At 35.9% G+C, this 24243-nt stretch overlaps 1 protein-coding gene across 5 annotated transcripts in view; it reads right to left on the bottom strand.

Annotated features, from left to right (window-relative positions):
* LOC140748270 (uncharacterized) overlaps positions 1–24243 on the bottom strand; it is a 344103-nt gene that overhangs the window by 91096 nt on the left and 228764 nt on the right. For all 5 annotated transcript variants that reach the window (XM_073081057.1, XM_073081053.1, XM_073081054.1 and 2 more), the window contains one exon: positions 14429–14470. In XM_073081057.1, the coding sequence (XP_072937158.1) occupies positions 14429–14470 (42 nt within the window). The remainder of the gene's footprint in view (positions 1–14428; positions 14471–24243) is intronic.

A 24243-nucleotide genomic window follows, 5' to 3' on the forward strand; every position in this document is an offset into this window, starting at 1 on the left:
GCACGTGGTTTTCTTCGCTACGAAAAACTCAACTAGGATCACAAATATTTAAATATAAGCCTCTGTGAAAGTTATTAAAAATTATTCATTTTGTATGTAGTCGTAATAAATTTACGAAATAACAAGAAATCGTATTGAAATATTTGTGTTAATAAGGTAACATGTATAACTGAATCTGTAACACGAAAAATGTACAAAAATATAAAAAATAACAATTATAGCAACATAAAATTAATAAAAAAAAAGTATCAGCAAAAGTATAAAACGCCACATTAAAGACAATAAGTCAATAGACAGACATAACAATTTATACATAGCGAATATGAATCATGTCCCGTAAGTTGCGTGTACGCACTGTTGGTCCCATACATCAATGAGTCATTTTATTATCCAGTTGTAACTTTTTATAGCTCGACGCGCCAGACTATGGGGAATAGTTTGTGGGTTAATATTTGACTGGCGTAGGGTGTAATATAAGTATGTACCGTGAAAAGGTAGCAGCATGAAATAGTAGCAGTATCCTATTTCTGGGATGTTTTAGAAGGCGACTAAGGGACGAGTAACTGTGCTGCCCGGTAAATCAGGGTCCGATAAATGTTCTTAAATCATAGTGAAGCCCATGCCCCAACGGAAGTTGTCTTTTAAATTGATATGTGAATCTACTGTTTAGACCAAACTAATTCAAAATTTAAAATTAAAATCTTCCAAAAAACACCTAAAAGAGGTACCTGAGAGAGATCAGAAACTTTCTTATGATCCTGTTGTAGTATTGAAATTCCTTATTGTATTTGTATTGTTGTTAAAAAAACATTATGTGCGTCTATAGGAGCGCAAAGTTATATATCGTCCACCAAACATCTTACTTAAACAACGTTTAGTGAACATGTGAGCGCAAATTCAGCAGATTTTAGACAACGGAACGTTCCGAAAACTTAGTCTGCACAATGCATGTTTGTTGCAAATAAACTGAATAAGCAACGCGCTCTAAGCAGCCATTTTGTTCACGCTCCGCACAGACAAGAACACACACATAAACAGACTGTTAGTTCCGTTCCAAATAAGGGTAGGGTACACTAAATTTTTGCAGCTGTTCAGGGAACTTGCGCAGTGTATTTCAACCCCGCTATTAAGAGTTTCATAAGCACTGCAATTTACTGAAGAAGAAGAGTTAATGCGCTGCGTAGTCGTTGCTACGTTTGAGCAATACGTTGGAAAGTCTCATGTAAGAAACTGAAGACAAGTATAAGGTAGTAATAGTTTTGCTGGTGGTCCCACAGTAATGTTACTAACACAAAGTACTACCATCACATCATCATCAAAATCCATGGGCGCACTTTGAAAATTCTTGTTCAAAGAAAAATTTTCTGTAGCAGCTTTTCTGACGAGTTGCTAGTTGACAAAAGTATTCTGCAAGAATCAATTTAAAAACAAAGCTTTGAACGAAAGTATCAATTTCGTGCGTAAAGCGTAGACCTCTTGATCTGTCTTAACATTTTTACCATTGTCAAACAAAATGTAATGCAATGACGAAACACATCTGTTAATGAGATTCATCTTGACTCTTCATGTATTCCCGACTTTAGTCTATTCGGCGTTCATTCGGCGGAAGCGAGGGGTGTTCCGCGACGCGTCGCCGGCTCTTGTTTAATCTGTGACGTACGGCGACAATAACGGCGTCTGTTGCTACTGCCGTTGTTGAGTGCTATTTTGAATTTTGCTTCAAACTTTTTTATTGAACGCTAGCAGGACCGAGTGGAACTGAATGTATGTATGATGTTGAATACTGTAGATTAAAATGCTGTATGATAAGACCGAAGTTGTACTGCAAGGCTTATTAAGGCGCATGTATGTGGGACATCAAGAAGAACTCCAATCTTATTGAGGTTTAATAACAGATGTTAAACAGAGCCGTTGTTACTTAAAAAAATAATCTAAGAATTAAGTAATAACCTGATATAGTTTATCACTTCACTTTAAGACCAAAATCTACATACCTATAACCATGAATTGATATCATAGTCAAACAGTACTAAAGGAACTACCTCTCCCATTGACCTCCCTGACCGCATACTTAACCAACACATTCTAGCATACAAACCACAATACACGTGTAAATTAAACGTAAATAAGTCATGCATCGTTCCGTGCTACCCTCGTTTCTCGCTGCAATTAGCGGTTCGCGTGTGCGATCGGATTTACCCGTGGATTTAACCACGGTTACACCACGCCCCGTGACGGGGCATTTTAATAACGACGTGAAGTGTAAACGAAATAATGCATGTTTGTTATGAAGTGGCTTCGTTCTTGGTGGGTAACATCTGGCAAAAGAAAACAATAGACTAATCAATGGGGAACAGCGTACACAGGGTAAATTATATACCTCTTTGGCACTACCAAATTCATTCAGTCATTAACTTTTCTATGCTGGCGATATTATATTTCTCTCTTAATTATGATTTTTTTATTTATAAAAGTATTTTAAAAATTATATGTTAGTGTGTAAGTGGGATCCGTGTGGGTTCGATCACCGTTCCGACACATACCTAAATGTTTTTGTGCATTTCTCGTCGTGTGTGTCCTCTGCCTATGGGACCCGCGATACAGAGAAACCTAGTTTAGTTTCGTTTAAAAGCTTTAATTTCTCATAATACAAACTCTTTATGCATGTTAACACAATTCATTCTTCTTCCTGAAATTAATTTTCCTGTGTCCTTAATGTTACGTATTAATTTCTTAAAATGTCACATAACATTGCATTTTAAAATCTTAAGAAAAAGGAGCAACTACTTTTATACGCCTTTAATATTCCAAAAATATCCTGTTTCCAGGACCGTAATATTAAATAATACTATAAGAGTTCCAAGAATAAGGGTTGAGACAAAGAGCTGTGCAAACACCACTTATTTCTTATTAACTCCATGTTATCTCAAGTCGGAATATAAAACGCAGGAGTACTTTCAGAATGCTCTGCATTTCTGATATAACGGGTTTACTAAGAAATGTTTAATATTACCGAGCGTAAAAATAACGTACTTCTTGTAAGCTAAGCTATGAAAACAATACTCTGAAAAATAGTAGTCATTTCTTCTTAAAGATATATTTTATTGCAAAGCTAAAAATAAGAGCCAGAGAATTACTATTTTATAAGAAAGAGCCCACAAATTACAACGTTGTTTGGAGATTCATGATACACTATCTATTGTATAGTTGCAGCATAGATAAGTATAGATATCTCACCGCCTTGTAATTGAAGGAAGGCATTAAATGACTTAATGGCTGTCATGGTGTAATTTACGCGGAATAATGCCGATATGCGCAGTTAACACACGAAATCAAAGAAAAAGTGCGAATAAATATAGTTTCATTCATAAATAACCTAAAAACTACATTTTTTTAATATTATTCAAACATGAAAATAGATGTAAGTGACAATTGTCAAAAGGTTACATTTTGTTGTTAGGAGCGATGTTGAGAGAGAGAGAGTAGAGGAGTTGTTCTGGGTTGCAGCTGAATTATATCTATGTATACAGATATTTTTTCAAATAATATATTTTACAGATCCGATTTAACTAATGGTACAATTTAAACCTGGTATTTACCTCCTCATAATAATCAAATCTGGAATTACGGCATAAAAAGGTAAGTTTTAGTTACAGGTTATGTTGTGGTGTAGAGTTGAGCCTTGTATTACATAAATGTTAAGCTTATTAATACATAGATTAATAAAGATTACTCACTCCTAACAAGAAAATGTAACCAGTTTTGAGAAATGAAATAGTTGCGTCAAAAGTTTTGCCACGTCTCCGTGCTAAAATTTCCCTAAAATATTTGAAATAATTATTTATTTATTATGTAAATTACGCAGTATCCGTTATTTATTCGTAAATTTTCTCTAAAAATGTTTTTATTTGCCAAGAATTAAAAAAAAAACTTACTAATTTATTAAAGCCGTTTGTGGCTTCATTCAATTTCAAGGCGGCTAAGTATCTTTACTAATCTATGTATTCATATAATAATATAAGGTTAAGCTTATTATTTAGTTAGTCAGAATAAAGATATCAAACAAACAAGACGCCTCTCAATACAACACGAGCCTGCTTTCTTCATTACAATGTAAATTGCAATAATTGGGAGATTTTGAGTATGTGTAGTAGGTATGTCTATCAATTCGCACATGGCCAGCGGGGTGGACTATGGCCTTAATCCTTCCTTAAGGAGACGGCAGCAGTGGTACAATAATACTTAAAACAAAAAACATTCATCAAAATCCATACACTCCTGGCGTAATCAACAAAAAACAATAACTATAGAACAGTATAGAGCACGACAATAAAATACTATTAGCTGGACATATTAAAACATATGCGAAAGCAGTACGTAGCGAAATAAACGGCTTACTGAGTTTGGACGCGCGGCGTTGCTTATAACTCGATTTGCTTTGTGAAATTTCCACAAACAGACACAGTAATGGGACAAGAGTTTAAAATACAAATTGAATTACTGCATGCGGACAGAATAACTGCGGATGAACGCGGGATTTCAAATTTCGTGAGGTCGTCTCGCTTGTTATTGTATACAAGCTTTCGTTTGTGACTTTACGCGAGATTTATTTCATACTTATTTATATTTTCTTGTGAAGTTATTGATCTATATATAAAAATACAATTTTCTGTATTTAAGTAGATATTAAAAAAAACACATTTCATTACCGTCGTCGTAAAACTACGAGTATTTCTGTTTTGTAGCTTGGTACGGGTCTCTTGTCAGAGTGAGAAAAGTCATAGTTCCTACAAGATTAAAATTCACTTTCGAAAACATTTTGTGAATATTTTTACAGAATTTACAGGCACGATAAAACAGTCACCTTTAAAAACAAATTATTATATGTGACTTCGATTTATCATAAGTATCATTCGAGCCGCAGAACATAAACATCAGTCAACGAATTTCAAACTACTAGACTAACAGTGTTTTTTTAAACCGTTATGTATACCTTATCCCAATCTACATTTGTTTCACATGAAATTGACAACAGCGTGTCCGTGCTAAAATTCCGGGCGCTTTGCGATACCGGCTCCAAAAATAAAATTGCAGAAGTTCTATTTGACATGTGTTCTGCCGAGCCATGTTTTGTGCACGACCGTGACGAATACGTTAAAACCCGTCTTTGTCGACAAATATCGTCAGTGCTTTGAATTGCTTTTATGAGCTCAGTCTTGACAACGCTTCATTTTCGTGCTTTGACATATTGTTACGGCTAACCACGGTTGTTGAAAATTGTTTTAAATTACACAGAATTAGTTTATGACCTAATTGTTGAGTATGTAATAAAGCATACTAGGTTTTATATTAACCCTATATGCTGTAAGAAGGCAAAGATTTTAGCGGACCGCTTCTCACTTCACTCCTCACCGAGTGGTGGTATAACCTTTTGTGATTCGACTCTGTAGACCTAATAGTCACACCTGTTTCTGCTTATAAAATAACTGTTTAGTGATGTTGACTTCCGCTTTAAAGGGTGTGGAAGGAAGACATATTTAGGTATAATACTAATAATTTAAGACGCCTAATATAGGTATATTAGGCGTCTTAAATTAGTCCTCAGGGGTAGCTCCGTATCTGTATTGCAATACTACTAAAAAACTTCATTTTGATGAGAAAAGTTAAGCAGAAAGTATTACTCGTACATAAGAATATACGCATTTAATGTAGGCAGTCGTATAAATATTAATATAGTACAGATAGATATTAAGAATTTTCCAGTTCTCGTTTTAATGGCTCCGATGAATAATGCAATAGCTGCATTAACAAGTCGATCTGTTTTCCTCGACGATATAAATGGCTAAGCACGAGACGTAACTCGAATGAGCAGTACTACGTCAATGCCGTGTCGGGAAATTATCCGAACCGCCCGTCGCACGTAAAAGCAAAAGTTAAAGTGAGCCATAAATCTCTTTATCTAACGTTCAGATATTTGCAATTCCCACAAATGACCTGTGTAAAGCGATCTACGAGAGGTGCAATAACTCGATTTGTGAATAAATGGCTCGGAAGTTGATCTACAGTGCCGTTCCGCGAGAACTCGCGTTAGAACTGCAAAATTTTACCTTGCAGTTCCATTGCGGCGTTAGTTTCGCCGCAAAGTTGTTCGCCTGTTACTAAATTGCGATGTAAGGGCTCCGTAATATTTTTGCGGTCGCAGACTAAACCCACTCGAATTGCTCGGTAGGAAGCATTTTTGTTTCAAGCGCGACCCTTACGCGATTGTCGCTCCGATTCAACTTTGAACATTGTGGCCAAAATGAAAAATGGCGGCATTGCTGTCACAACGGTTATTGATGGACGAGATCAAAATTTGCTTTTATCGATGCTGGATTAGCTTATAAAGATCGTAAGGACAGATTTATTTCGAAACCAGGTGATTTATGTTGTAGATGTTCTTTAAGATTGGAGTGAATATATTTGGCTCCATAAATCTTTGGTTTCCTTTATTTGCAAACTAAATCTACCTGATAAAATGAGTACAACAGCGGTGTATGCATGATCTTTATGAAGATTTGTTTGACTCGTATAGGTGAGATAGATGGCCATTGAATGCACTTTTTACTACAGGGAAATCAAAATTAGAAAAATAAGCTTAAAGATATTAAACCTACAACGCAATCGTCCTCTTACCCAGCGGAGCGGTTGACCGTATTTCTACTTGACTGGTTAATCATATGAAGCTGCAATCTATTGCCAATTAGCTCGGCTGGCTCGTCCCAACGGAGAGCAAGTGAATTTAGCTTGTTGGTCCTAATATATCCAGGGTAAACTTTATTAGAACAAGTCTTAAGGGCCAATAAATCTTCCTGCAAGATCTAGGGCACTCGACCTAGTTGCCGATCTTGAAGCTAAACTATATCGCTTTCCAATTACAATTAATCTACATAGATCTAGAGACAATACCAAACTTGTCTAGTACGTAGCCCTTAACGTTGCTCTTATCAATATAAACTTTGTAGAAGTCTGATAGGACGATTTCAAATAATGAAATTCCAACAATGCTTAGTATACTTTGTTGAACAAAATTAAAATTCGGAGATGAAAAGAACTTGAATATTGTTTGCAGAAAACGATCTAATCATTTGAACGGTTTATGAATGAGCAATGAAAACAATCTTAACGATGAAGCATCAAATATTCTTTTTGGCACAAGTTGCTCATTATTTTTCTTTGAACATAGTCCGATTACTTTTATCTTCGTAAGGCGAAACAAATAATTGGCTTACAGCAGTTTGAGAAAATGTTTTATGACAAGTTTATTTCTTTAGCAATTACTGTATAGTATTTCGAAACATTAAACGAATTATGCATGAACATAATTAATATTACTAATTAAACGAGTAACTTTAAGTCACTATTTTACATTCCAGATTGCTGGCATGTCACCTAAAATATTGGCTTATAAGAAGATGAACTTACTAATTTTGCAATTTTTTAAGATATTAAAATCAAAACAGAAAATAAAGTCAAAGTAAGAGAATAGGATTAACTCAGAACAGTAAAAACAATCTTTTACGTTCCAACTTGAGCAGAGAATCTAAGCACGTTTTAATTCGCAAGTTTTCTGGCTTGATGACTGCACCCCTGATGCAGGAGCGGAAGGGGGCGGGGGTGAGATCGTGACGAGAATCGGGATCGGGACAATAAAAACCGAAGGTGGGGCGGTTCTTTCAGGAAATTAGCTGTCACATTAGTTACCTATTAACGCTTCGTCCATGTCGGGCGCTGATCAACCGGCGCCATCGAATTTTTCGCCGCGTACGTGACAAGAAACGTGACTGCCACTAATGAGGTGTATGGAGGACTGGAATTAGGTGATAGCTGCGTTGTGAGACGTGGTTAGTGGCCGTCCTGATGAATAAGGGTATTTAGTGAATGTTGTTTCAACACTCGGGATATGACGAGCTTTGTCGACTCTATTCATTAAGGGCGTAGGCTTAGGATTTTAGTAGACAATTGACTTATAATATGCTATTTCATATTGTAGTGACCTATCAATTTCATATTGCGTGTACAGTCAAATGAAATACTAATTTTTAGACGTCAACTTTCGGGGCATTCCAGCTTAGTCCTCACTTATTCGCATTACGATTTAATTACTATTTTCTGCAGTATCTAAGACATGTCTGGTATAGTGTATGTTATATGTAAATAATAAACATTTGTTATCTATGCTATTCATGAATGTGTCAAGGTTTGATACTGAACGTTCATGATACTGTAACACAGTTAATACTTGCTTTATCGTTACATACATGTTTACCTTTGGTGATTAATTTGTTAAAATTGTAAGGAGTCCTTCACAGATACTGTAAATTCAATTATTCAGTGTAGGTATTCATTAAAGCAACAAAGTCTGTTCAAAATTAAACTGTCCTTTTAATAAAACTCTTTCTTATCTCATTACGCTTCCATTTGTAACTTCCTTCCGTTATAATTATTTTTGTTTATACTTTAAAGTAGAACGGGATTTTCTTTTATATTTTTAGATACTTTTGAAACCACTTTATTTCGTAGCGACTAATGATCTAAAAATAGCTTAACGATGTTTTTCATAACTTTACATTTAGGATGTTATATTAGTTATTGCGTCACGGTTAAAATTTGGGTAAGAATTAAGATCATGCTTACGTAAGTTTAACGTTTAAGTATGATTATACTTTTTGTTATGGTAAGCATGATATAAAATTTTATATCTATTATTTTGAAATAGCGGAAATAATATAAATTTATGGACGGCTTTTCACTTCAATTCCATCCTCTGAATTAGGTACGGTAGGACGTACGTGTTTCAGTATCACGTTGTATTATGTTTTATACTCTTGGAACATCTCAACGACAACTTCACATACAAATTTGTAAGTTTTCGTCATCTTCAATGTTGAAGCAAAAGCCGCTAAATAGTTTGGTGGCAGTTTCGCCCCAGTTCCAGACTCCCTCGGGAACGAATGCTACTCCCTACTTATGATTGTCTGACCGTCGCTATTAACGTAAGTAACGTATGGCTCCCGCTGGACATCGTTAGTGCTTTTGTTGAAATAATTCTGTACTTAGTTTTCTAGTACTTGAAACATCTGGACATACAAGGCTACGCGGAACATTAAGCGAAACTTCGTGAGTGGTTTTAAGTGAGTTTATGCATTATACAATTATCCCAGAGTGCTATAATGTGGTAATAAAATTAAGAAATGTGATTTGGGTTTTATTTATTTTTACTTTTTTGTGTTTTAAGTCAAATGGGTTTGCAATGAGCGTACTAAGAGCCAGGCGGCATCTTCTACCATTTTTCTAGTAAATTCAGATGGTAACCGAAGCAAGGCAGGACCGGATTTTGGGGAGGGCATACGGACCTACTACTCCAGGCCCTTTACAATAACACTTTATAATGACGAATTTCGGCGGGTCAGCAACTTCTATGTTTGTTGCATTTTACCGATATTACTTTTTTATTGGATTTTTTTTATTCGGAAAATACATAATTTAGAGCATCCGTTCCTTCGTTGCCCCTTGGTTTACGGACCTCAAAATTCGGTAAAATCGTTATAGGACGGTCTCACATATTTACATCTAATTATAGTCACGTAATAAAGGCAGGACAACGTCCGGCGGGTTCAGCTCGCGTCCTATAATAACATAGCATTATATCTTAAGTCAACAATCCTCGCATTCAATAGCTATGAAAAGAGAATTGCAAAAGCAGTTCTTGCTGTAACTCCGGGCAAATTAAGTTTACGCGGGCTAATTATGAGTAATGAGTTGTTCTACTCCAATATTCCGTCTGCCCTGACGGTTGTTAATTTTTACTTTTTTTCTTTTATTTTCCTACGCTCCCCTTATTTGCGATTTCGCTCGGAACGTAACTCTAGCTTCAATTAGTTTTCTCGTAGTTAAGCGTAATGGCACGGGTGGAACAGATTTCGTTTGGAATAAGCTAAGCTACTTTGTTTATTTTAGTTTTGAGTCCTTAGTAAACGAGTTTTGCGCTTGAGATAATTAAGTGATCTTTTAATTCCGTGTCTGGATTTGTTCACTGTTTCTGAATTGATTATAACTTCTTATCTTCAAGTTAATTTGTAATATTAATTAAATATCAAAAACTTATTTCTGACACGCTCTGTATACTATATTAGTATTTTTATTATACATAAGTATGTAATTCTTAAATTCAGTAATTAAGGTCGAACTTCTTTGTCTTACAAAATACCGATATATTTTTATTTACTTAAGGCCTTCTAGTATACTAGTACCCTGTATGGTTTAAGCTTACATTTTAACAAACATAGTAAAATTTTCATTCAAACACTACTTGCCCATACACAAAGGTATAAATCTACATAATGATGTACGATTCACATAAAATATTAATTAATAAATTAATTTCTTTATTTTCATGGTCAGAGAACATTGCAAAAGAAATTTCTTCAACCAATATCAAAAACAGAAAACGAAAACGTTAGTAAACGTAACGTCGCGATTTACAAATATCAAAACGTTTCCAAAAAAATCCGAACCCAACAGTCAGTATTTCTTTGAAAGCCATCTAAAATGGCGGCCATTTGCAAAGTTCGTTACGGAGGACACCCACATAGAGGCGCAATTAGAACGAAGTGCGGTAAAAAGAGTTGCAAGTGATTCGAAACTGACTCTGTTACGAACGGGATAGGGCGACGCCGCACTGCGTGGGGAACGAGAGGTAATGCACAATGTCACTTTTATATTATGTATATAATTATGTTTTTAATTTTCATTTAAATTAGTAGGTAAATAACATATACAAATAACAATAACATTACCGTGAATTTGAAACCAGTATTTTAGGGTCTATTATAAAAGAAAATACTATGATAATATCCTAACAACTCTAAAAATTTTACCTATAATAATTGATATTGTCACGTAAGGATTGAAAGTAAATCATATACATGTCAGTTTTTTTTTAAGTTCACAAAAGCGTCTGAAGTTTACCAATAGGCTCTTGGGCAGCGCGGTGGATTACGGCCTAATCTATTCCTAATTCTATTTAAAGAGGTATGCCGATTCTATGCGTACTATTTCATAGACTAACATCGCCTTGTCAATGAATTTGTACACAGTACCCGAGTGTGGACGCACCCTAAGTAGTTTTTTCCCATTCCCGTCCCCATGAACACAGCTTCAGAGTGGTCACGGCTGTATGCCGTTGTGTTGGTCACCATTATTGAGCGTTTGTAAATCATGCTGCCCGTTGTTCTTTGTAGGTTGGACAATTCCACTGTTGTTAGTTTTATAGGAAGTGAAAATATTCACAGTTATCATTCACATTGTAATCAATTCGTTTTTGAAATATCTAGATGAATTTAGAATTGGGTCTGGGTTTTTGTGGACTTGTCTGTGTGTCTATAGAATACATGACACATGGAAAATGGCAAAGATATGTATATGGATTTTGAAATGTTTCTGGGTATAAAATCCTAATCTGTAAAATGATATTAAATTCAAGTGCCTGTACATAATTTTAAGATAATGTGCTAATGTCTACGGCAATATGGAAATACCAAAAATGCATTTTTATTTCATTTGCACGTGACGGAAATACCTAATAATATAAGTATGTTAAAAATAAGATAGACCTAAAAATCTAAAATGATCACTCGAATTTCTGCTTTGTTAGGTTCGAATCTGACACTTTCTACGTGTCATCGTTATGGTCACCACTGCACCACACGGAACATCTTTTACATAACACTATCATATATGTTACTAGATTCCAAAGTCATTAATAAATCTACGTATATGAACATATGTACATACGTATTCAGGCAATAATACATAAATGCATAGAGTAATTAAAGCCACGTACCGGTCTGCCCGTTAACGTGGCATAGAGTAATTAAGCGGCAGACTACTCGAGAGATAGACGTGCCTATATGCCACGGAGATAAGGGGTTATGTGTGTCTACTATGTATATGCGAATTGGAATAGGCACTTGATTGTTTCTAATAGGCTAGATTGCTAAGGCTTGGTTGAAGACTTTCTTTATCCCACTTTGGGAATATGCAATCGCGCAGATTGGTGGTTGAAAGTAAAATTTAATGAAGACGTTTCGTAATCGTTCATATGGCCTCTGACAAGGTTTCACGTCTTGCTATAACAACCAGGAGTGACGGCAAAGTGTTATTTCCGAAGCGCAAGAAATTGTGTTACTATTGGTCACCCATCCAACTGTCGACCGCATTTGACGTCGCTTAAATTTGTTGATCGGTTAAGATCTTCACAAGTCCCTATTAGTTCTCAGAGGGTAGCAATGCGTATGTCACTTGGAGTAAGGTTTCTGTCCTGGTGTCGGTGGGTATTATAAGTGGTCACTTCCACCGATATCATAAGCAATCAACCTCTAACAGAATTGAAATTTTCGCTTACCACAGTCCACACCCATCGCCGGATCTTGGTATCTTAAAACGGCTATGACACAAGGCAGAAATATGACAATAGTTCCATCAGTATCAAACTACCAATTTAGAATAAAAATAAACCGGTAGCACACTATCTGACGGGTACATACAAGGGCGACAGAAAATCGTTGAATTCGATTGAATAGGTGAACACACCAATACGAACACTCGTTGATATCGCTGGCACTAACTAACTAATTAGCGTTGAGACAAGTGCCTCGTACGCACTGCCTCTGCGAGACGCATTCAACTTGCTAGTTCAGAAGTATGTGCAGTGTGCACACATATATATACTTTTAAAGAGTTTTGTTAGGGTTTTCAACTACAAAAACAATATTGATTTATATGAGTATGAATCCAAATATTTCATAAAAATGACGGATTTTTATTAAATATTTGGTCTTTATATGAAATCTAACTTAACTCGTTGCTTTCTTAAGGTCTAGCTGATAAGGAATATATAAATATAGTCCTAAACACAACTTTTTGGTGCAATTTTAGTGAAAATTTCTCTATCGATTACTTTCGGATTTTGCGGAAATAAGTATACCTATTCGTAATTGTTTTTATACAGGTACACAGACGAATGTGACAAATGTGTTTTTTAAAGGCACAACTTACACCTATTTTTCTAATTAAATGATTAAGCGCAATTTTGTTACTTCAAGGAGTGATTATGTACCCACGCATAAGCACATACATGGCAATCCATCACGGTCCTTGGGTGTAGAAACGTATCTACGAACAACCTCAGATACTAGATAGATCTATCCTATTTCATGTGGATTACATTTTCGCATCGCCCCAATTATATAAAGAAACCTACGTATACATTTTAACCGTAACTCTAAAGTCTCTCACTTCAATGGCGTTAAGTAAACAAGCGCTTAGTGAACAATTTTTAAACACATGTGTACAGCAGACACAAAAAGAAGAGTGAGACAGAACGAATAAGAATGGATAGTCTGCAACGTTAGTATTTTTACCGAGCGGAAGGGACCCCGCTGTGCAGACTGATATTCTGAATTAAATGGCTGTAGTGAAGTTTCAGTAATGCGTTAAGCGGAAGTATGTTTCTGAGTTTTGGTTGTGAGTGGCTGTAAAATGGACTTTGCGATAAAAAGGTATGAAGCGAAGAGTGCCATAAAGTACTATATTACTTTTTGTTGTCTTCACAGACTTAGAATTTTTTGTCATCGTATACTTGGAATTTTTTCATGACTTCATGTAATTTACTCGAATAACGGATGAACTTTCAATAATGCAGTAGGCACCATGTAATAAAGGGATTTTAAAAATAAGCGGCAAAATAAAAAAAAATACAAGGTAAGAATATGATTTTATGGTACATCATATACAGTGTTTTTTTTTTAAAGTTGTTGAGGTACATTGAAAAGTTAAATCAAGTAACACAAAATAAGTGAAAAATAATAAATTTTGAATACAAATACTTTAACACATATAACTTATCTAAGAATCATCGAGATACCTAATAATGGCTGCGATGCTTCTTTTACTCAGCACTCAGAAGTTATTTGAGACGAACAACTTAAGAATCACCAACTTCTAATAGGTGAACTCTATAGTAGTTCTTTTAAATGTCATTTTAATGTCTTTTTATGACACAGAAGTAGGAAACAAGTAATTCATGTAAACGATTAGTCCCCCCATAGACATCTGTAATCAAATCTAGATGGGTCGGCCACTGATGAGTCGTTACCTCTGAGATCTAAGATGCTACATGTCTCTATAACCCCAAATCAGCACAAACAGCGCTTAAAACACTGCTACTATTTCACAAAAAATTATCAAACAACATTTTTAAAACCTGAATGGTAAACTCCAGACATTTTATACGCAGGAGTGTTCGCGGGTTGAACCCAGTGGCACTTGATCCCCGCCAGTTTTAATTAGCGCAGTTAGTGGTGTTTACGTATTGACGATCACTCACCGTCAGTCTAGCGAGCGTATCCCGGTTCTGTCTCAATGGATCCTGGAACAAAGATGTCATAATTAACTGGATGGTCTTTTCAATCTTTTGAACTATTCAACTTTTAGGATTTTATTTAAAGGATTGATCGAGTTCTACGGTGTATCAGGAGTATCGGTTTGTTTGTGTGCAGTTCTATTAGAGTGGGGTTTTTAGTTCAAAAGCAAATTATTTTCTACTAGAAATTCTTCTTTCGGTCACATATTTGACGCTACTCCTTTCGAGACAGAAGTACAGAGCTTCCAACCTTAAATACGTCTTTGAATTTTGCAGCCCTTAAGATACCTTACTTTTAAGGGTTACTTTTAGATTTATATCCATACGGATAGAAACACAGTCACAGATGCGCCAGTCTCTTCCACTTTGTAAGGAAAATCTTGTGTAATCATTGTAATTGTAAACAAAGATCTGAATATTTATACGTTGAGACGAATAGTTTTATGTAGACTACAATGTGTACATTATATAGAAAGTCAGAAACATTTTCATGTAACATCCTAAGTAATACTATAAATCCGAAATTGACTTGCTTTTACTATGCTTTACGCCTTTACCAGCAAAGTGATTAATTTGAAATATCCTGAAAAGGGTACTGTTCACGAGGTATAGATAAAAACAACTATTATCATTGACCTCTGACTGCCAGCAAGTACGCGGGGAAACATAGTTATAATAATTAACCAGCACAAAACATTAAAGTTAAGCCATTACAGTTACCTATTCTATTCTATAAGTACCACTTCGTAACCATAACATAAGAAGAGTTATGGGTTTTTCATAGCAATACTTGTTTTATTGAAGTTGTCTCACTACACAACAAAGAGCTACGGAACAATTTTACTAAGTAACTCCGTTAACAATGTAATGGAGTTTCAAAAACTTTGTATTTCTGCGGTTTTTAATGGAATTGCTTCGTAAATTACAGTAGGAATGCTTAAAGGATAAAATGTGCTAATGTTTTGAAATGTCACCGTATTTTGTATTTGTAATTCAGCGATAAAATAAGTTATATGTGTATTCCTGAAATACTATTTTATATAATAAAATATTTAATAACAACTCTATTATTTATTTTGTCTGATACATTTATCTCTAAAACATCTTATTCTCTAAACAATATAATATCCTCCTAATTTTTTATATAATCTCCCGCTAGATTGCTACTCATCAGCAATTAAATAGACTCTTATTAACATAATATAATTAAAAAAGTATTGTAATGAAAACGTACCCTTAAATATGTTACCGTTACCTTAGGAGGTGATAGAATCACCATCACAACGACTTCCGTAAAAAGGAAGTTCTACTCGTATTACATACTTGGTGTTATCAACAGCAATATTAAACGTTGTTTAGACAAATGAGATTAAAGACACTAAGTCCTCGGCTGCAACTCTTTCGTGTTCTATACCCTGTTACCGTTTTTACACCACCCATACGGCTCAAGGATTAACTACTAACGGGTACCTATCCAACTCCAACCGCGCCAGTCGTAACTAAACTTTTTAGATCGGTTACAATTTACACAATCTTTAGGCTTTGCGCTTCATTTTTCCTAATACGTACATAATCCAAAAAAGCATAATCTCGTATTTGAACCCGGATCTCCGAAAAATAAGTAGGTATGATAAATAAGACGAATTTAATCTATCCCAACGATCCGACGCTCTGATCATATGTGGGGGCGCGCAATTTGCAGTAAATAAGGATATCGGCCCAGCGTCATTATCTTTGTAGCCTACCTACGGTAATGACTAAAGGTCTGCTCTCATGTATTTCGTGTAGAGCTTTGTTATACAATTATATAGTTCTTAAAAATCAAATGCTTGAAGGAATGTTTTTCTATGTCAGTAGCAGTATCCTGACCTACCGGATGTTCCAATAATTACAATGTGCACTATTTTTTTATAACATAGGAGAAGCAAACGAGCATATTATAGTCCATCTGATGGTGAGTGGCTACTACCGCCCATAGACATCTGTAATCAACCCCAGACAGATGCGCCGCTATCCCTGAGGACTAAGTTGGAACGCCTCTGACAAGTAGGTTCCCACACCATTCAAATCAGAACACAGCAGTGTAGCGGTGGTGCCGTCGGATTCGAATCACAAAGGGTTCTACTACCTTCGATTAATAAATTAAGCAGAAGTAACTTGTTGGTAGTGCCGTTACAGTCGAATCCCGGAAAATTCCATCACCATATAAATATCTTGTCTTCTTGATAAGTATTCATACTCTTCCAATATCCTTACCTTATAACGCCATTAAATCAATTTTAATATTTCGGATAAAAGACCCAATAAATTTACTAAACCGAAATTAATTCTGTGTTCGGGTTTTATAGCATCTCGACCTTGAGAGCCTAAAGTGTCCCATCAATTTATCCTTAGGGTCCTTACTCACTTATCTCGAAGCAACAGTTTTCAATGTTATATAGTAGCAAATATATTGTTATTTTTAAAAATAAAACTAATAAAAGTAACGTTATATAAGTGCAGCACAACCTATCGTAACACAAAAAACAAATAAAAGCAATTTAAAATCCATTTGTATTGTAAATTCCTGTTCTTTGCAAAAGTACCTGCGTTTAGGGAACTGAACCATGATCCAATGGAAGGTTGATATAATATACACAAAATTCTTTAGGAAACTGCATCGTACGATATAACGTTACATTAATTTGACGAATATTTAAGTTGGCTTTTCACAATACAATACCCGTATATTGTCCAATTATGAAATTATTGTTATTTGTATACATTATTTATTTATTTATTTATTTATATATTTATTGTAACACAAACACACGGTTAAGGTACAACAGGGCAAACTTAATGCCTGATGGCATTCTCTACCAGTCAACCCTTGGTGGGTTGACTGGTAGAGAATTTAAATACATAAAATATTTAATTTAAATACATAAAATATAATTTTGACTTTTAAACGCCTAACAATTTTAATAGAGGCATTTTATTTTCCATAGAATGTCATCCTAATATACTAAATTAAAACTAATCTACCAAGGGCTGGTGAGCCGCTCACAAAGCCGAGCCCTTAGGGTCCTTATCGGGTCCACACCAGAGCGCATCGGCCGCTCATATTTCAATATAAAAATATCTTTCGTTCTGAGCGCGTTGCTATCTGGTTAATCGATTGTGTCGCCGAGCGGAAAATATGCTGATAATTTAGTGGACGGCTAGATTTCTGATATCCTGTACACATTTAGAAAGGCTGAAATTACCCTCTTCTCATGGTCGTGGGAGGTAGATCTTTTGTTAGCGCGGTAACTTACTTATAGCCATGCGTGGCGTCTATGAGAAATTTCTCTGTTGATGACAGATGTCTGCCACCTCTATGTCTATCTGTACCTTATATCAGTATTAAATTATAATTAATTATGACTGATGTAAGTAACAACGTACCTACTTGATTGTAAATTTACCAATTAATCTGAAAATTACTATTATACTTACTAAACTTATTAATGTAATGCAATTATTCGTTCTTACCCTAACCTGATAAACCTGTAATGTTAGCTGTAAATATGATTAAAATAAATATATATGGTTGTGTTCTCTTCTCAATGGTATGCTACATTAACACACGCGTTCTTAGTCCTGATTACAACTCTTCTGTGTCCAACCACAGGTAAGATTTGAGTCTTATTTGAAAATAGTAGATGTCCACGGTCATGATCACATAACATAGTAGCTACTAAACATTTATGAAATAAATTCTAAGTGGCGTTTATTTGTGTAAAGCGTGAATAAATGAATGCGAATTAAGCGTGAATGAATTTAATTTTTCGGGTTCCGTGCTGAAGGGTAATCACGGAACCCTATTACTAAGACGTCGGTGTCTGTCCACCTGTCACAGAGCTCTATCTCCGGAACCATAATAGATAGACACTTGATTTTTTTACAGAGGATGTATAACGGTGGCCGTCATAACAAAGAATACTAAAAATAAAATTAAGTTGAATATTAAAGGGGGTCTCCATACAACAAACCGGTATTTTTCGGCATTTTTCGATCTTATCAACCGTACTAGGAAGACAGTAGATATTTTTGCAATGCGTTGATTACTATAACTGCTATTATAATAAATAGAAATAAGAGTAATTAAACATATTTTAATATAGTCATTTTAATAAAATTTATAAGCCTCCATGTGCGAGTTCGACTCGTAGGAACTTGGCGAATTATTAAAGAGTTTTGCACGTTTTGAAGCCGAAAAAGTGCGAAAAGTGCTAGCAATCTTATCCTCCTATGCTTGTAATCCTCCGGACATAGCACAAAGGGTGTCAAAAGGCTCTCATTGCGATTGGTTTCATTACAAACAAGCGGTCGCGTTTTGATTATGAAGTTTCGATTAAAGGTTTTAGCTTTTGTTCTTTCATTGCTGTATACCTGTTTATCCTGTCATGGCGAAAGTATAATGATTTTTATATGACACTATCAATCAATTCCCTTTGTTTTTTCCAAAAATTCGTTAAAACATTTATTTGTTTTATCAATTGTATTAATTGTATCTTTAATATGGTTTATTTTTATCAAACTTATCAATATTCATAATAATTACGGCTTAACCTTACTGCAGTTAATGACTTTTTTGATTAAGCCAACAACATAAGAGCATTAAAAATGGAGCATATAAAAACTACGCCACGTAATACCAAAACCGATACTAATACGAGTGTACTTAATGAAGTACACGTTGACAAGCGGAATAAAGCCTCAATCTGCCGGCTCGCAGATTACTGCGCATTCATCGGGCTTCAGCCGCTGTAAATGTCCTACCTATAGGACCGTTGACTAGCATTTTACGTGGAATAACAGATGACATCTTGTATAGATGTCTGATTAATTAATGTTTTAATACTCATAACACAATTGAATAAATGTGATGTGAATTGGTAAAGCATACTCAAACATGAGTACCACTTACTAGATAAATATCTAATTTGTCCCTGTAGTTCCGGGACTAGAATAGGGCTTCATTATTCCCTGCCTGTCGTAAGAGGCGACTAAAAGGGGGCTTCCGTGGTTGGGAGCGGTAAGAGTGGGAACTCGAAGGACTACTTGGAGGACTGCGGTTGTGTTTCGCCGAAGATCCCAGAGTTCTCCAACAAGCGTTGATGCCGGCCACCGAGGGGGGGCTAGAGGGTTTAGTGCGGTAAAAATCCCACATAACCCGGCTTCGCTCCCACGTCGTCGGGTACCTTTTGAAGGTTTCCCCCTCGTAAAGTGGTTTCAAAACTCATTATTGTGTTTGAGTGTTATTGGTTTGAGTGTTTCAAAACTCATTATTGTGTTTTCCCATGATATCCACGACAAAGGATATAGCATATTTTATATCGCGTATATTTTCTTGACAAAATGTAAGAAAAATTACAAACGCTTACTTCATTCTCGAAAGCCTAACCGTCTATTATAAGGTACCTAGAATAGTGATGCCTAGAAAAATGTTAAGTTTACTCACGTAGGTAGGCACTTATACACAAAATGTCGCTTAAAACGACACATGTGATATTTTTTCGTAGGTATTGAGAATTACAGCCCGATTTCATAACATTCTTAAGAAAAACATTCGTAACAAAATAAGGTGTACGTATCACATATTTTACTTCAGAACTAGTAAGAGGTCTTTTGTAGAACTTGTCATAATGAAAATCATCGTAATTTATTTTTGTGTGACATAAAATAATGAATTATTCATTTTGTACAAAAATATACTAAAGGTTTACGGAAAATATATTAATGCTCATTATATAACTATGTTACCATTAATTTCATTGTAAATTAATAGTACGTCGTTAAACCATTTTTGTCTCACTTCCTAATACAGATCTATGCGATTTGATACGATACTACGAATCATAATTTCCCGATTGTAATTTACCTTGCGATCTTGCTTGTCACGGAATACACAGTAAAATCGCTCAATTTATTCGTGAACAATGAAGAACACAAGCCTGTGGTTCTCATTTAAGTTAGGCATATTATTATGCAACTGACACAATATTAAGTGATACTCAGAATCGATTTCGACGCAGGTCTAGCGCAGTCGCCCGAAGGCAATTGTCGATATTCCCAAAGATATAATATAATGTTCGAGTAATTTCATAATAATGTGGTTAAATTGGAAATGTCCTTGTCTCTCGTATGCGGTGAAATTATTGCAGTTTCCTCGTTACAGTTCTGATGTTAATTACAGTTAGCATAGATAGTTGTGGGTACGACGTTGTAGGTACCACGTGTAGTGATAAATTCGTTTGTATTATGCATTGAAGCTGAATTGTATACGATTAATAGAAGTTCTATTATAGGACTACTCTCTTCTTTTTAGTGCCGTAGGAGTAGTAAGAGATTTAGTTAGCGAGATAGACTTCAGTGTCTTGTTTTGAACCACCCACTACCGAGCATGGATCTCTGGATTAGGCTATAGTCCACTACGCGGGACAAGTGTGAACTGATGGATTTCACACAACCTTAAGAACGTCTTTTAAGAATTCTCAGGTGTGCGCCGTACAGGCTTTAGTGAAGAATTCTATTAGATACGCACATTACAATGCACATAGCCATATAACTTCGAAAACTTTGACACACACTTTCGTCCAAAAATATTTTGAATTATCTTATAAATTCTTTTGAAACCACTAACTGATATTTTATGGATTATAAATTTAAATTCCGTGTAAAAATAATTCGGCGCCGCTGTGAAACAACCTGTACAAAATGAACAATGAACGTATACAATTTATCGTCGCTGGCATTCAACTAAATGCAATTACACTCGGCCGTCCATCGTACACCGCTTAACAGGAACGTTGCACGTTTTGTTCTAATTCGGATTATACAGCTTAGCCTCCGAGCGGGTAAATAGAAGGTGTTTGACGTCACCCCCGGTCTTGACGCGACAAAGGAGGGACGGCCGAGATGGTTTCTAATTACGACGAGACCGTTATGCAAATCGGGGACCCGGCGAGGTCCATGTCTCTAATAAACATGCACGGCTCTTGCGGTCAGACCGCCAAATTGCTCGCCTCCACTCGCGCATAATAAAACCACTCCAATTGTAGAGCCCACTCCGGACAATTATTCTTTGATCAAACCAACCAGGACTTTTTGAAGCCGTATCCAGTCGGTGGCGCAGGTGCGGCACGTTTATCTTATTTTTAAATTGAACGGATGTAGGTGACATCTCGCTTTATGTTCGCCGTTTATTAGGAGCCGTTTCGACGGAGGCACGGACCGAGCTATTTAGCCGGCAGATGCGTTCCGGTAAATTGAACGGCGGTCGAGGAAATCGCCAGGTCGTGCCGTGACTCCGCTCGTTCCGAAACTGGGCTAAAAGCGCCGCTTAGCTCGCCTTCATTCGCTCGGTAATTTTTCACGGAAACCGTCCCGCGGACAGGTCGGCGCTCTAAACGACTTTAGTCCGCCGAAGTCCGTTAGAAATTTGAGAATTTTCCGACCGATCGTTCTAGAATTCTCCTCGGTAAATTGCTGTGTTTTTTATTGCGTCAGAATTCTCGGGGGCCGACACGGGGACGCTCGGCTGGAAAAATATTCATTTTTCACCGGGGCGGCAATATTTCCGTTTGTATTGGAACAATCGGCGTGCGTTTTGCTCGTATCTGCGAATGACAAAGGAAGGGTGTGACTAAGCGACACGGAGGGTTATTCGCGCATGTTTCAGAATCGTTGCATTTCGAGGCACGTTTGCGAGGAAGTCGTTACCGGTGTCGTGATCGCGAGCAAAAAGAATCAAGTGCTCTATCGGCCTTTAGGAATGCACGGGCGGTGGCGCGCTCTCGTCACGCGTTCTCGACTTTAAGTACTAGTGTTATGGACGTGTTTTCCTTTGAATTCTCACGGACAGGACAATAAACCAACATAATATTCATTTTTACGGACGCACGTATTCAGTGAATATCCCCTAGATGCGATGATTTATGAGCTCCGCCCGTGACTTCTGTGTTTGCAAGCTTATATGCTTGTTTTATTTACGTAGACTTACTAGTGTTAAGTTATTAAAATGCTTTTCTATTTTTGAGATGTATTTTCCAGCTGTGTTTGCGATAGCGCAGTGCGTCAATGCAATTCTGCTGGTAGTGTTCCCTTTTATAATTATCAAATTTACAATTTCAGTTAAAATCATATACGAAAATTTAATTAACACGTACACCTACGTTCTGTTAAATATTTATTTTATAGTAAATCCAAATTTTATATATTTTCATAACTTGTCGATTACTTGAAATTAAAAACTGGCATTAATTGAAAAACAAATATTAACAAAGATAATCATATGTGTCGTCCATGTGCGAGTTAATTGATTATAAACATAGCATACAATATATAATTATTATAAATCAACGCAACATATCAGATGGACTCAACGCTCATTCAGTACTTTGACGTTATAAAATAAATCATAACTAATTGTACTACAATTAACATTTTCATGAACAAATTTCAGAAAAGGCTGGACCCAATTTTCTGTCGTCCACGTAAATTACTACAAACATAATCTGATTTTGCTTAAAATTACGTAGAAATACGTGGCAAGCTTCATTATTCATTCTTTATAAGAGCCGTGTGAGCTAATAAAGTAAGTTTCAATTTCATTAATAATTCCGAGTGAAAACGGTAATAACTGCAATTAAACAGACGCGCTGATTACTATCGAAACATTTCATAATATTAACGCTTCAATTACGTAAATGGTAAAAGGATTAAATGCAATTAAGGTCACACTTTACGTTAATCCGCACTGGAGCAGGATTCTGCCAAGCAGTGAAACGTAAGAAGAGTTGCAGTTAACTTACATCCGTTACTTGACAACGATCGCGAAAAAAAATTAAAATTCAAATAGATTCATATTGAAGTCTTTTTGATAATTAAGAAGAAGAAGGCGTTTCCCTATGGAGAAGAAGCGGGGTAAGAAACTCTATACGTGTGCAAATTTATACCTTTTACACACGGTGGTGTCGTATGGTCCAGGATTCCTTGAGCAATCCGTTTGAATAAAGCAAAGTATAAGAACATAAGGTACAGCCGATTACTAGTCATTTCCTTTTACGAAAATGATTGTTTTATTGGCGAAATAATATTTATTCCAAAACATAAACATATTATTGCGAAAATACGAAAGTTAAAAAACGAACACAAACAATTTCCCGAAGTAAAACTTTCAACAGAAATTATAAGCTTAAAAGCTTACGACGTACTTAAGTCAGTAATACTTGTAAACGATGGACTGCACTTAGCTTTTTGTAAAACGGAAGAGCTTTTTCATTTTAAGTTCAATTCGACGTTTAAATTTTATAAAATTACCATCTCTGAAGATGTTACAAGCTTTTGAGGTTCCATCGGAGACATCATAGCTTACGCCTGTCCCATTGCAAGAGTGGCATGCGTTTTGTTCTAGTTTAAGGAGTGCTTTAAGGAAGATGCACGTAAATAATGCTTTTTTTATAATATAGGAGTAGCAGACGAGCATGCAGTCCACCTGATGGTAAGTGATTGCTGCCGCCCATGGACGACTGTAATCAACTCCAGATAGGATTAAATATGACCTGAGGCTGGCCACAGATGCGCCGCTATCCTTGGGGACTAAGCTAGAATGCCTCGGAAAAGTATGTCTCTCTTACTACACCCATCAAACCAGATCATAGCAGCGCTTAACACTGCTGTTATGAGGCAGAAATAGGTGCGGTGCGCATTTTAACTTTGGAAGATAGCACATGTTTGATTGTTTCTGTACCATT

Source organism: Epargyreus clarus, unplaced genomic scaffold, assembly GCF_041222505.1.
Source record: "Epargyreus clarus isolate Ecla_fem2 unplaced genomic scaffold, WU_Ecla_fem_2.2 ptg000015l, whole genome shotgun sequence".
NCBI classification, from domain to species: Eukaryota; Metazoa; Arthropoda; class Insecta; order Lepidoptera; family Hesperiidae; genus Epargyreus; species Epargyreus clarus.